This window comes from Podarcis bocagei (assembly GCF_964188305.1).
Source record: "Podarcis bocagei genome assembly, chromosome: 13".
Classification (NCBI taxonomy): domain Eukaryota; kingdom Metazoa; phylum Chordata; class Lepidosauria; order Squamata; family Lacertidae; genus Podarcis; species Podarcis bocagei.
This window is the reverse complement of record NC_138138.1, coordinates 44,527,133-44,542,630: the sequence shown is the minus strand read 5'-3', so window position 1 is coordinate 44,542,630 and position 15,498 is coordinate 44,527,133. Positions and strand designations below refer to the sequence as shown.

At 43.4% G+C, this 15,498-nt stretch overlaps 1 protein-coding gene and 1 pseudogene across 2 annotated transcripts; both read right to left on the bottom strand.

The window, feature by feature from the left end:
* Positions 1-1,223: 1,223 nt before the first annotated feature.
* On the bottom strand, positions 1,224-9,408 carry LOC308570722 (vomeronasal type-2 receptor 26-like; annotated as a pseudogene). Its single transcript, XR_014013404.1, has 4 exons — positions 8,555-9,408; positions 3,847-4,074; positions 2,823-2,949; positions 1,224-2,125 (listed from the first exon to the last, which is right to left on the bottom strand). The product of XR_014013404.1 is annotated as a vomeronasal type-2 receptor 26-like (transcript).
* A 5,024-nt stretch (positions 9,409-14,432) lies between these two features.
* On the bottom strand, positions 14,433-15,296 carry LOC308570721 (olfactory receptor 4K14-like; the record flags this gene model as incomplete). The annotated part of the gene is made up of 1 exon (XM_081165633.1): positions 14,433-15,296. One exon carries the CDS (start codon positions 15,294-15,296, stop codon positions 14,433-14,435), a length of 864 nt encoding a protein of 287 aa, XP_081021759.1.
* Between the last annotated feature and the right edge of the window lie 202 nt (positions 15,297-15,498).

Sequence of the window (15,498 nt, the reverse complement as noted above, 5' to 3'; positions counted from 1 at the left end):
ATGGTTAGGTCTAATCAATTTTATCTACTCATCAAACATTTGCTGAAGGATGCCAACAGTCAGTGGAAAGTCCAACAATATACTTGCCACAAATATAATACATATTTCTATTAAGAATATAGCGTTCTGATCCATCACTTGTGTTGTGGCTTTGTCGTATGCTTTGCCCAGTGAACTGTGCATGGTTCTTTGCTGCCATCTTTTCCAAGCACCAGGCAGAAATCATTCATACTTTCTTTTCTAGTTCTATGAATTTCACCAAGGAGACATGATTCAGACAAAATCTTGGGGGGAGGGAACCCAATTCAATGGGGGGTATATTATTTCACAGTACATTGATAATCTATAGAACTCACTGCCATAGGAAACAATTTTGGAGACAGTGCATTTGCTTTTGGATATGGCTTGAAGGTTTAATCTCACTGTAAACAAATGGTACAGTGACAATAAAGTATTTCTATTTCCCAAAGGAATCTGATTGGTCAGTGTGAGTACAGGCTGCCGTACAAGATGGGCCATTGACCTGACTCAAGAGGATCATCTTACATTTCTACGATCTTGAGTATGGATAGGTTGATGATGAAATCTGACGGTGAGCAGTAGAGAACAATAGACCATAAATGAATACTCAAATATTCCAGAGCTGCCATAGTACAGTTTCACATTATGCTGAAAGCTTTGAGAATTAAGGCTAGATACAGATTTCCTTACATGTATATTTTGACAAGAATCGCTCTGAGTCTTCTTGTCAACACATGTTGCAACAGAATAATGTATGTGTATGTGTTTTAGAGCCAGTGTGGTGTAGTGGTTAAGAGCGGTAGTCACGTAATCTGGGAAACCGGGTTCGTGTCTCCGCTCCTCCACATGCAGCTGCTGGGTGACCTTGGGCCAGTCACACTTCTGTAAGTCTCTCAGCCCCACTCACCTCACAGAGTGTTTGTTGTGGGGAAGGAAGGGAAAGGAGAATGTTAGCCGCTTTGAGACTCCTGAAGGGGAGTGAAAGGTGGGATATCAAATCCAAACTCTTCTTCTTCTTCTAAATGTATGATTGTTTTCCTCAAAGCAAATGAGTCAATTTTACAAAGGAAATTTCAACTACGGGAATTTGGAAAAATTAGAAAAAATTATAAAAGGGAGCAGGTGAACTTATATTTCCAACTATTCTACTGTAAACACAGAGAAAAACACAAAATACAGCAGGTGACAGGTTTCTCATTTCTTTATTTTTTTCTCCTTATTAGCTGTTCCCTATTGTTTAGCTCGGGCCTCAGAATGATTATGTAACATTTGGGGAAGAAGATGCAACCCAGCAACCCACCACCGGAGGCTAAGATGGAGAAGATCTCCACAGCTACCATATATTTTCCCTTGGTGCTCAGGTAGGAGGGAATAAAGGACAGCCAAACACTGCAGAAGACCAACATGCTGAAAGTGATAAACTTGGCTTCGTTGAAACTGTCTGGTAACTTCCTGGCAAGGAAAGCCACAGCAAAACTTACAGTGGCCAGGCAGCTCATGTAGATGAGGACACAGTAAAACATGGCCACAGACCCTTCATTACATTCTAGTATCATTTGTTCTGTCATTGAATGCATGTCTACATCAGGGTATGGGGGAGAGGTTGCCAGCCACACAGTACATATCCCTGCTTGAACTATGGAGCAGGAAAGGAGAATGGAGTGGCCTAGTCCTTTCCCCACCCATTTCCTCATCCTGGATTCTGGTTTTGTAGCCATGAAGGCCCAAACCACCATGAAGGTTTTTGCCAGGACACAAGAAACAGCAGTTGAGAAGATGATACCAAAAGCTGGTTGCCGGAGGAGGCATGTCACCTTCTCAGGTTGGCCAATGAAGAGCAAAGCACAAAGGAAGCAGAGCAGGAGAGAGATGAGGAGAGTGTAGGTGAGGTTTCGGTTGTTTGCAATGACAATGGGTGTGTTGTGGTGCTTCATAAATATACCTAGTACCAGAACTGTGATCAGGGAAAGGAAAAGAGAGAAGCAGGCTAAACTGATGCCCAAAGGTTCTTCATAAGACAAGAAGCTAATATCCTTGGGTAGGCATGCATCCCGGTTTCTGCTTGGATAGTCTTTGTCTGGGCATTTATGGCAGTCATTCATATCTGGGGGGAAATAAAGAAATTAGCTCATATCATGTCAACTTTCTGAAATGTTTACTTTCTGTCTGAGAAGAAAAGAGCTCTCTTTAAATCAAAACACATATCTAGTACTGTCTGGTGCTCTGCAAAGTGCTATTACTGATTTCAATTGGTTCAGAGCTGTGTGGTGCCAAAGGCAGAGCCACTAACATATAAATGTTTATTTACACTATCCTTGATGCAGCCTGTGTAAGTCAGAAGGAGTAACAAGGCCCCCTCTAGATATGATTTGAACCACATACCATCCAATTACTCTCAATGCATAGTCATTGTCATTTGATTGGCATATTTAAACTACAGTGGTACCTCAGGTTAAGTATTTAATTCGTTCCTGACGTCCGTTCTTAACCTGAAACTGTTCTTAATCTGAAGCACCACTTTAGCTAATGGGGCATCCTGCTGCTGCCGCACTGCCAGAGCCCAATTTCTGTTCTTATCCTGAAGCAAAGTTCTTAACCTGAAGCACTATTTCTGGGTTAGCGGAGTGTGTAACCTGAAGCGTATGTAACCTGAGGTACCACTGAAAGGCAATGATCACAAAGAGGCAGGATAATGCATACAGTAGATTATCTATTTTGAAACGTAAAATCAGCTGTCCTTACAACACCTTTCAATTATTACTGCTGAGTCTGGATCTATTTAATCTCTTTATTTCTCTTACCATCCTGGTTTGCAATCTTCCCCTCTGCACATGGGATGCAATCGTAGCAGCAAGGTGGCTGTCCCTCCTTTACTTTCTTGCTGGATCCTGGAAGACATCTCTCAGTACAGACAGAAAGAGGCTGAGTCTATACCATAAATGAAAAAGCAGAAGATAACTCTTTTTTAAAGACTAATGTATCCATTCCTAATGCCCAGTCACTTGCTCTTTACATCTTTCCTCTCAGCTCTCTCCTTCACTCTCTCAATCTTCACCACTTCGCCTGCTTCCTCCCCTTCCACTATGAACTTAGAAGACTAGCTGTCTCCTGGACCTGCTGCTGTCGGTTCCCATTTTCTTGCTCTGGTATTATTATACCTCCCTTTCCCAACCAGCTCATTCCTCCACCTTTTAGCAAGAAAGGTGAAATCTTGGGGCTTATCTATTAATGCATCCTCTTTAACTCAGTTTGAAATCAGTATTTTGTAAATGTAAAGATATCCTAATTCTTATGTTTATATTAATGTAGATTTCTATTTTTACTTAAAATTCACATTGCAGTCTTCCAGAGGAAAGGAAAACCCATTAGTTACTCCAACTAACCACTTATATGCACTCTCTGATGTAAGATTGCTTCAAGGTCAAACAGATCATCCACTTCATAGTTTCCTGGTCTTTCACCACGTACACCCTCTTGTGCAGGCAAAATAAATGCAGAGGCCCTGATTGGCTGGGAAAAAACCCTGCACTCCTATCTCCAGGCCTTTTCATAGAAAAACTGGTATTTGACCTAGATCAAAGCACCCATATTCACATGAAGGCTCTCTGTGTTCTGTTTTGTATCATCCTTAATAAAATATTTTCCTTTACTCATTTTGTGGCTTCTAGCAGCAAGCTTTTGGCTCTTAATCTGGTACTTGGATGCATTCGTCATGTTCTACACAGTAACTTGCAGTTGAAAAGACAGTGAGTAGACATGCAGGTGAATGATCATTGCTTATGCAAGATTGAATTTCTTTGGAATTATCTAACAATTCGGCCCTACCTCATTAAACCAACTGTGCCATGTTATGGCATCTTCATCAAGGATGAATGAATGGCCTGGAGGAGCCTGCGGATCTATCCTCCCAACTCTCACTCTGTGCAAACTTTGGTTGGAGAATATAATCCAGTTGACAATATCCAAGCTAGATGCTGCCTCTCCATTCTGGTTGATGAAGACCACATCTCCTGCCATATTGTTAAATGAGATACTTCTCAGAAAGTGATGGAGCTAGATTGAATACAGAAGAGGCAATTGTTTGGAAAAGACTGCAGGACCCATCATTCTGCCCGGACGCTGAGGTCCAGCGCCGAGCGCCTTCTGGCGGTTCCCTCACTGCGAGAAGCAAAGCTACAGGGAACCAGGCAGAGGGCCTTCTCGGTAGTGGCGCCCGCCCTGTGGAACGCCCTTCCAGCAGATGTCAAATTGATAAACAACTACCTGACATTCAGAAGACATCTTAAGGCAGCCCTGTTCAGGGAAGTTTTTAACGTGTGATATTTTACTGTATTTTTGGTTTTTATGGAAGCTGCCCAGAGTGGCTGGGGAGGCCCAGCCAGATGGGCGGGGTATAAATAATAAATTATTATTATTATTATTATTATTATTATTATTATTATTATTAAGGCAAGGAAGAAGGGCTACCCCTACGCTATCCATATTATCAGTTATCAGTAATCAATATATTCAATATATATTCATATATGCTTACACATAATCAAGGATGACAGTATTTTATAATCCATTTTGAATGAAAGGGAAGCTGTGCCTTAGCTAACTGCAAACTGCTTGGAACAGCAAAGTTAGGAACCGACCTTTCCCCTACAAACATCCGTGTACCCTGGACAAGGGGAAGACGTGAATCAGAGATTCTGGTACAAATTCCCCTCAGATACAGGCTAAATTAATCCACAGAACAGGAAGAGCGAAACCACAAAATCTCCAAACTCCCTGTCCTGTCATAACTGGGGGAAAGGTTAGACTAAGCGTCACTGCAAGTATCGGAAAGCAGAACTAGAACCCGGTGCTTGACCAGTGCTTGACCAGGAGCTGGTAGCGTGACAACAGCTTGCTGATTGGCTGATTCTCGCTGACAATATTGTGAGTCCCTCATGGTTGTCTCATGATCTATGATTTGCTGTGATTTGCTTAGGTATAAAGTGTCAGGAAAAAGCAGCAAGGCAAAAGCCAGCTCCAGATGGCTGGAATGCAAAACAGGATGTTGTGGTTTGCAGATGTACTGTTGGGGAAAAGGTGGAGCCTATTCTCTGTACTGAGCACTGGATGTTAGCTCAGAGTGTCATGTGGCCTGTGCTGGAAGTACGGGGGTGGAGTTGTGACTCTTCTGATGGAGACTGAAGGGTGCAGTCACATTTCTATGTACTGACAGGAATAAAACATGTAAATAGGACTCCTGTCTGTCTCATTTCCCCTCCCTGGGGACAATGCAGGGAGAGAAACAAAGTAGCAGAGGGTGTGTTCTTCACATCTGATTGATGAGGAGAATCGCCGGAGTTATGACCTTGCCTGCCGGGAGACGCAGCAGAGAGGTCATCAAGTATCCAGCTTAATTGCCTGGGGGAGGGCCAGTTACCTCTGACTGTAAGCTGAGATACTAACATATGGCAGCATTCGGATGGTTGCAATTCATCGAACATCTGCATGAGAGGCTGGTGGATTGTCCTCCTCTGCTCCAAGGGAGAAAAGCGTCTAAGATAAGCCAGAGGCTGAACAGACGGCTGAACCCAGAGGAAGGTGTTTTCCTAGCAATGGAGCTCAAGGTATGCTGCATTTTCGGGCTAAAAGTGTGAATGCAGAATGATTAATTCTCTGGTTCACGGTGGGAGCTGCGTTGGAAAAATACAGCTCCGGGAGAAGAGGCCTGCAGCTTGGAAGCTTAGCCTGCATTCCACAGATTCTTGTGGTTTTAAGATAAGAAGTCCTCTATGCACTGTTGCAAAGTAACGATCCTGGAAAGTTACTGGCTACGCAGATGGACTGTGAGGCTGGGAAAGCGAAACTAAGCCACAGAGTGTTTTGGCTACACGTTTATGTGCTCTTGGAAGGGGACTTTCCATAGCAGCCAGCGTTTTGCTGCCAGGTGCCAAAGAGCGTAAACAACTTGCAGTTTGCCTGCTAGAGAAGGCAGGAAACAACTGTTGGATTTTACAGCTTGTTTGAGAGTGTGAGCTGGAGGCTTGGCTTCAAGATGGATGCCAAGAAGGGGGGTTTGCCTTACCCACCTCCCTTAACTAATGACAATTATTCATCTTGGTCTGTAAAGATGAAGGCCCTGCTGCTGAATCAGAGGCTTTTTGATGTAATTGAAAACCCCATCCCTGCAGCACCAACCGGAGGTTGGGAATCACGGTACATGAGGGCCAGGACTGCTATAATTCTGTGTGTCTCAGATGAGCAGTTGGTGCATGTTCAGAGTTTAGAACACGCGAAAGAGGTTTGGGACACGCTGCGTACAACGCATCAGAGAGATGCTGGTTCTTCAGCGTTGCTGTATTTTGAGAAGTTGACCAATCTGAGACTAGCACCTGATGGAGATGTTCAAGTGCACCTGACAGAAATGAAATTTCTGCGTCAACAGATGGTGGAACGCAATTTCAATCTACAGGAGGAAGTGTTTTGCTTCATGATGATAAACAGCCTTAACCGGACCTACAAGGTTGTTGCCAGTCAGCTTGGTTCCCTACCGGCCGCGCAGCTGACCATGGAAAGGGTGTGTGCCGTCGTTCTGAATGAACACGACAGACTTGCTGCACTGGAAGTGAAGGACAGGGGGAGGGAAGGACAGAATTCGAATCTTCCCACTGCTGGTGCTACTGCAGAGCATGCTACAGCATTGAGCGCTGTCCGATGCTACAATTGTGGACAGACTGGGCATCTACAGCGAAACTGTAGAAAGCCACGCCAGTCAAAAGGAGCGAAGAGCAGCTCTACGAAGCCTGAGGAGTCAAGCAAAAGCCGTACCAAGTGCCAGGTGAAACCTGCAAAGGCTATGATGGCGAAAGGAACCACGCCAGATGTGGGGAACGCCTTCATAATCAACACGGGTGCCACGGTTCATATGTGCCCGCACAGACAACTGTTTTCAACATTGAAGAAGCAAAGCTTCGCTGTGAAACAGGCCAACGGTCAAGAGTTGGAAGCAACCGGGATTGGGACTGTGTATCTTGAGAGTCTGAACTTGACTATAAGCAATGTTTACCTGGTTCCAGAACTGAGATTTAATCTGCTGAGTGTGTCGCAGATCGCAAAGAAAGGACTGAAACTGACCTATGATGCTAAAAACTGCAAGATCTACAAAGATGGAGAACTGTATCTTACCACCAAAGAGGTACTCAAAAGAGTTTGCTAACTTAGCTGTTGCATGTGTTGCTATTGTTAACAACTCAAAGCGGGTTAAAGCAGTGTCTAGGTCAGAGACAAAGACACAACAGAGAGTAGCTAGCCAAGGTAATGCAGAAACACTCATTCTTTGGAAGCCAGACAACCAGAGAGGTACACTGGTGAAACCAGTGGTGGGGAGTTCCAAGGGTGGAACTGAAACAACAGGGGACTGTTATATGTATAACAACTGTTTGTTTTCTTCTCTGGATCTTGTTTTGCCTATTGATGCTTTTGGGGGAGGATGTCAGGAAAAAGCAGCAAGGCAAAAGCCAGCTCCAGATGGCTGGAATGCAAAACAGAATGTTGTGGTTTGCAGATGTACTGTTGGGGAAAAGGTGGAGCCTATTCTCTGTACTGAGCACTGGATGTTAGCTCAGAGTGTCATGTGGCCTGTGCTGGAAGTACGGGGGTGGAGTTGTGACTCTTCTGATGGAGACTGAAGGGTGCAGTCGCATTTCTATGTACTGCTGAATGACAGGAATAAAACATGTAAATAGGACTCCTGTCTGTCTCATTTCCCCTCCCTGGGGACAATGCAGGGAGGGAGAGAAACAAAGTAGCAGAGGGTGTGTTCTTCACGTCTGATTGATGAGGAGAATCGCCGGAGTTATGACCTTGCCTGCTGGGAGACGCAGCGGAGAGGTCATCAAGTATCCAGCTTAATTGCATGGGGGAGGGCCAGTTACCTCCGACTGTAAGATGAGATACTAAAATAAAGACCTCTGGATTTCTGTCAATCGGGGTCCCAGTTCCTTTTGGAAGCGATTCCAAACTGGGTCCTTATTGCCTGGCAATAAACTTCACCTTCTTATTCTCCATTGCTGAGTCTGCCTGATCCTTATTTTGCACTTGGCCAGAAACCACTAACTTTCACGTGCTTCATTATTAGAGCAAGAGGTGGGTGGTGATACAGTCAACTGAGTAGAGTCAGGTCCAAGGATGGAGAGACCACCAGTTTTCTCTCTTCCACATCCCTCTCTCTCCCTCTCCCCTTATTTACAACCTTTCTTTATCTCCCCTGCCCCAAACCTATTTCCCTCTTTCCCTCTTATCTCAGGAGACACAACAGTGGTATGTGACCACCTGCTCTGAGGGAGGATTTGGTGTATATGGGATAGAGAGTATGCTGAGCATCTCTCTCGGCCATGACTACTGCTTGTTATCTGTGAATACAGTGGCATCTCAGTGACCTCCCAACTTCTGTCATACAAAACCTTTTTTTCTCTGAGAGCAATGAGCAACATTTGGAAACCCATACTTTATCAGAGAATAACAGGTCTCTTCCAGTTGAGGATGTTCAGCCTATTACCTGCCAAAACTGTAGATTCTGATTCTTCCCTCTCCCTCTGTACGCCATTCCTCTGTGTCTGAGTCTGGATGCAAACATGGTATGTAAAGCATGGGCCATAGCGTAGACAGCACTGTGGATACCGTAACTGTGGCCTGTCATGCTCATTTCAAAAAATGATCCAGGAAGGTTCTCCAGCTTCTCTTCTCCAGTGCAAATATTCCCCGCCACCTTGTCTGCAGTCATATGTGGGAATACACATTCAAAGGCCTGTTGCCAGAAGTCCCTGATAAAACCATCCCCATCTGTGCTGGAAGGTTTCTGTGCAGAACATACTGATTAAATCCTGGTGGGTTTCTAAAGTGAATTTCAAAGGCTATAGCACCATTGAATACTCTTGAATCCCAGCTCCTTTGAAAGACAAATGAAGCAAACTCAATCTGGGCAGTTGTTATCCATACTTTACTTTTTATATTGTTTATCATGTCATCATGTTCTGATAGGTATGGAAGCCATCTAAAAGTTGCCATGGAATAAGATTCTCCATTTGCCACCATAACATTAGCTTTGCTGCTAAGAATTTTATGGTTTATAATTGCCCCCTGTTGTAGCATGCCATCAATTTCAGAAATAAAACTAAAATCAGGGATTCTTTCTAGGAATGCAAAACACACACCACTCTTGGTAAACATTGGGAAAATGGTTTGCACAAATCTTTCTCCGTTTTCATTGTCCATTGCAATGACTCCAATCCACGTCCACCTGAAATGCAGAAGCAAAGAGAGAATTCCCTCATATTGAAGGGCTTCTGAGGCTGCCATCTGGTAGAAGGGAAGCCCTGGACTTTTATCATTCATCACCGGAGCAGAGCCATAAATGAGCTAAAAAGTAAATGGAAGAAAAGAAGAAACAAAGTAGATTCCTTTCGCAGTATTCATATAAATTATGAGCTGAAACCTGTTAGTCAAATATGCCGTTTGCCAACGTTTCAGGGTTTGTTTGCCTCTCTCTCAGTTTTACAAAAGACACACATGCAGATGAGCTGAAACCTGGGATCATCTCCCTTTTCTCATTTTTCAAGCTTTCACTTGATGACAGGGGACTGGGACTGTTTTAGTTTTGGAAATTTTGTTAACACTTTGATGACTGGAGCAGGGCATTGTGTCTATTTTACTTTTAAAAAACCAAACATTTTTTGAGTCGTTGCAAAATTTGGCAAGGTCTTGTACAATGGATAAAACTGAGTGGGGAACATACCATGCCCCAAACAGCAAATTACCTAGACATTATCTGACTTTGTCAAAACTGCAAGTTGGATCAGATTCATATTTTTTCTCTGGAGCTTCTTTCTTCTTCATGATGCACATAACCCATCACACAGCAAAACTGTGCTGATTCTTCTCAGACTTTATTTATGAACACTTTTTTCACCTGCAGAACTGGATTTTATCTTCAATTTTCCATAACTTCTTTGTGTTTGGTGCAATAAAGAAGAATAATTATGGTACTGGAACCTACCTGTCAGTTGTTTTAGCTATAAGCAATTTCCCTCCTCTTCCCCAGCAGCTTTTTTGAGATGCCCTGATCACTAATTTTACTATTGGCACCTACCTGTCAGCTTTTATCCTGTAAGCAATTTCCCCTATACCCCAGTTATTCAATTCAAATACCCTCCTAACTAAGCAGAAAGTACTGCTTAACCAAAAAGCAGCTGGTGAGGGAGAAGCCCACTTCCCCATCACTGGCCTTTGGGATAACAGTGTTTTAGATGTGTGTGTAAGATGGGGAGGGGGGGATGTGACATTTTTTCTGGTATTGCACATTTCCCGTTATTGATGTTTGTTTCTTTATATTATAATTATGTACCGCCTTTATTTTCCAAAGATCTCAAGGTGGTGTACATGGTTCTCCTTCCAATTTCATCTTCACCCTGAACTGATGCTGAGGAACCTGCCTCTTCCTCTATGCAAGCTAATAGAGGTATTGATCATGAGTGTCCTACCTGCGGAATCTTAAAGATATCCAAAACAGTGGCCACATAAAAGGAAATTTCAGAATCAAGTCCTCCAATGACCCCTGCCAGATTATTTTCAACATCACATATATAGTTAGGGACAAATTTCTTCACCCTGGATAGAAGCAGCAGTGTGGTAAGATATGTGCTCCTTGCATTGTTGTAGCTGTCATATAAGTGGAAGCCCAAGGTGATATTGGGTAAGATGTGAGGGTCTTCGTTGATCTCCTTGACTGCAAATGCCAAGGCCACGATGTGCTGGTAAATCTTAGGCACCACCCTAGAATGAGAGTTGCAAACTGTATCAGCAGGAACTTCAGCAGATCTATCATTTTACATAACAGCACAGCAATTGATTATATTGTGTTCATTCGGATTAACTCACAGTCCATTCTACGATTCAACAGCTCTTATCAATGAAAAATTCTTCCTGACGTTTAGTTGAAATCTCCTCTCTTGTAACTTGAAGAAGCTAATTTGAGTCCTAACCTCCGGAGCAAGAGAAAACAAGTGTGTTCCTGGTGACAGCCCTTGAGATATTTGAAAATGTCTATCATTCCTCCCTCATTCTCATCATAGCTAAACATACCAAACTCCCTTATCTGGTCCTCATAAGACTTGACTTGGTTTCCAGACCATCTTTGTTGCCCTCCTCTGCACATGTTCCAGTTTGCCAATATCCTTCTTAAATTGTGGTGATCAGAACTGGACACAGTACTCCAGGTGACCAAGGCAGAACAGAGTGTACTATTACTTACTTTAATCAGGACGCTATACTTCTGTTGATGCAGATCCATTGAGTTTTTTGTCATGTACTACTGGCAAGCCAAGTGTTCATCATCTTAGATTGCATTTGTCCCTGTTGAAATTCATGTTGTTACTTTTGTACCAATCTTTTAAGGTTAATAGTATCTAGAGTAGGGGTTGCTAATGTGGGGCCCATGGGACGACTTCCCTTACATGTCTGAGGTCTTTTTCTGACACTTACAAAGTCTCTGGTCTCTCTGGTCTCTCCCTGCAGTGACTTCTTTTTCATGAGTCAGTGATGGTCGTTGGAATTCACTAAATTCTATACTTGATAACAAGTACCTTTCAGTGCTGAAACAAAGCTTAGTCTAAGTTCAGAAAATGAAAGCATAAGGATATTCAGCTTCAGATCAGGTTTTTCAAAAATACATTCTTACTAACACTCTAGTTCAGATAAGGTCTATAAAAATTAGCTGATCAAATGGTTCTCCCAGACACATAAACATTCATACATTTCAAAACATTTATATTTATTTTTCCTATTGAGAAATGGGAGCTTCTTCAGTATTCTCTTAATTACCAAGACAATCTTATGGATTTTTACATCAGCCTATGTCCCACTGATTTGCAAAGTTGTTATTCTTAGGTAAATGGGTAGAGGTTTGCAGCCTTAGTCATTACTCTCAGGCTGTGACTCTAGGTTTGATCGTTTCTCTGCTGTAACGGAAGAGTGGCTTAGTTCTTACACAAGCTCTTCAGGCAGTGCTGGTGGGGGTTCCTCAGTGAATGTGGCTGGAGAGGAGATGAAGGCACCATGGAAAACAATGCCACCAATGATGAAATCTCCTGGCTGATGATACGTGTGAAGTGGATTGTGTGGACCTTGGAGCCTGCATTTTGCTATGTGAGCCTCACATACATTATAAGAAATCAGTTCCAGCAGCAAGAACACTAAAACCACCATTCTCACTAAAAAAACCAACTCTTTGTTCTGCACGGAACCCATGATTTCTCTAGCAATATTATAATTAACTTCTCCAGGATGAAATTGTATCATTTGAATGGTAGTTAAGTTTCCTGAGACGATGCAATCTGGGAGTATGTAAGATCAGACTTGTGGATCCCACACCCTATTTAAATTATTCTGGTTAATTTTGGTATCTTTTATGGTACTTCTGCAAGTGGCCACTGAAAGTCCACAGGGGTTTTTGAGGAGGATCAGATTTAATTATAGCCCTGTTAATAACCAAGCTGGAATTTTGTTATTTATTCAATGCTTGTGAACCACTGTGGAATTGTAGAAGAAAATGTGTTTGTGACAGATTCAGAACTGTTGTGTTTAATTCCCTTTCAGTAGATAATAAGGGACCAGTGGTGTATTGGTGAATTTTGAAGTTTGAAGTTCATAATAGAAGACCTTGTAAAAAATGGAGACTTCAAAATGTATTATGGTGTTTTCAGCATCTTGGAATTTGGTTGAGTGGACCTGGATCCACATTCACCCATGTGGCATGAGAACAATGGCTGCTCACCACTTTCCCATGGGGTGAGAGTTTCGTAACCTCACTCTCAGCCTCCTTCCCCGATGGCCTAGGCACACACATATGCTGGTCTTTGGAGAGGAATTATTCTTGGCTGTTGGATCTCAAAGGGGAGGGGTCTTTCCAACCCAAAAGGCACCATAAATGGGCCGCTCACTGGTGCCTCCTGGAGCATAATGCCTTGCTGGCTGTGGCTATTGGCTGCTGCCTTGTCTGGCCTGGCAGTGAGGCTTAAAAGGACGGTACGGCTGGGTGAAGAGTGACACCCTCCCACCCTCCCTTATTATTTCCACTCTCAATTTGGATCAATTAATTATCATGCTTTTAAAATGTATTTTCCTTTTCAGGTCATGATCTAACATAGCTTTTCTCCCTAAGCGTCATTCCATCTAACCACTTCATTTTTCTTGTACCTGCTGACCTTGCTATGGTTGATAACAGTTGCCATATTCAGATCTGGGAAGGAATTCGCTTGTAGACAAGTTGGCTGGCCTGGAGTTTTAGACTCACTAATAGCAAAACATCAAAACTTTTGGTGGTTAAGCCATTGGGTGGAATCTCAGTCTTCAAGCCCTGGGTGAAGTAGCGCCTCACCCAGTACCAAACCAGCGATGTATTCTGGGTACCCCATTAGCTCTACCTGCACCCAAAATTGGCTTGAGTCCTGGCTGATTGTTCACCCCAGGTTGAAGGTGATGGAACTGTGCAAAGCCCTCATATTTGTGCCATTTTCTGCCCCCATTACCCAAATGACTTCACCAGCCACTGGTAGCTAAAGCTCTGTACAAACTGGGACCCAGAAACCTGAAAGATTGTCTAATGTTGTTTTAAACTGTATTTAATAGGGTGAAGGATGAATGATTAATACTTAAATATCCCTGCTGTAACCAACTGGCAATTGCAGGTACAGGGAACCTGTGGCTGTTTAGACAGAACACTCTCCCGGAATATGGAGAGGCAATTGTTTTTGAATAAAGGGAGAATGATATTATAGCTTAACACACACATATTCTAAAAATGCAATCTGTGCACAGCAATCAAAGTTTGATTTGTAATATTTTTGTGATATTTCATATAATAAAAAAGGAGATGATGTGTCCTCTTCCACCACCCACAACTGAGAACAGGAATTGATGGGTGCTGCTTGCATAGGAGCACCCTGGAACCAGCAGGATCAAACCCTGCCCTAACCAACTGCTGAACAGAGGTTTCTGCAGGGGACATGGTGGTGAAATAGACCCTGGCAGCCTTCCCACCCACCACTCAACCATTCAAAACTCTGGATCACTCCATGTGGCCCATCTCAAAATGGGACAATCTGTGTTTGTCTTCCCTTGACTTGGCCCAAGCTTTGCATGATCCAGTTTGGATCTTCATCCAAACCGCTGAAATCCCTTGTGACAGCAAAGTCTATTGTTCAAGAATGTGCAATATTTCAGCTCCATTGGATCAGCCTGGGTTATACAATCAGGAGATGGGGGAAAATTCTCCTTATTAACTTTTTCCACCATGTATAAATGCATATTAAATAACTGACCATTTGCTATTATTCTGTGACAGACAAAATCAGCTGTTAGAGGTGGCCTCCTCATGCTGTCTAATGTTGGGAATGTCCCTGAGTGGAAATCTGCCCAGAAAGCCTTGCTGAAAGGCTTCTAATGGCAGCCTTTATCTCCTTGTTCTTCAAAGCATAGATGGTTGGGTTTAGCAAGGGGGTGACACAGGTATAGAAGACAGAAAGCACTTTATCAATCATGAACCGGGCTGATGGACGCAGGTAAATAAACAAACAGGGCCCAAAGTACATGGTGACCACAATGAGGTGAGAGGTGCATGTGGAGGCAGCCTTGGTGGTCCCTTCAGAGGGACCCCTGGAGTGGATTGTGTAGAGAATGAATCCGTATGAGATGAGCAGGCCAATAAAAGAAACTAGTGACAAAATTCCACTGTTGGTGACCATCATGACCTCCAAGGGATTTGTGTCAATGCAAGCCAACTTGATGACCAATGGGAGGTCACAGAAGAAACTGTCCACTTGATTGGGCCCACAGAAAGGCACATTAATAATGAAACCCAGTTGCACAGTGCCATGGAGGAGCCCACCAGCCCATGAAGCAAGGAGAAGTGCCATGCAATGAGGCCGGCTCATAAGTGAGGCATAACGGAGGGGATGGGAAATTGCCACATACCGTTCAATTGCCATGGCTACCAGCAGGAGCATCCTGCAGCCTACAAACACATGGAGAAAGAATATTTGTGCCATGCAGCTCTGGAAGGAGATGGTCTGATGTTGGGCAAGGAAATCCAAGAGAGATCTTGGGATGGCAAAGGAGGATAGGCAGAGGTCCAGGAAAGCCAAGTGACCTAGCAGAAAGAACATGGGTGAATCTGAAAGACAGTGATCCTGGAAAATGGCTGAGAAAATGAGAGTGTTGCCAATAGAAGACTCCAAAATTAACATGGTGTGGTCAGCATCTTGGAATTTGGCTGAGTGCACCTGGATTCACACCAGCCATGTGGTATGTGTGCAATGACCACTCTTTGCTCTTCTGGGGATTACAGTTGTGTCCCCTTCCTCTTAGCCTCCTTCTGCAATGGCCTGGGCAAACGTTTGCCCACACCCCATGGGCAAATGCCTCTATGACTCCGGAGAGGTTGAATTG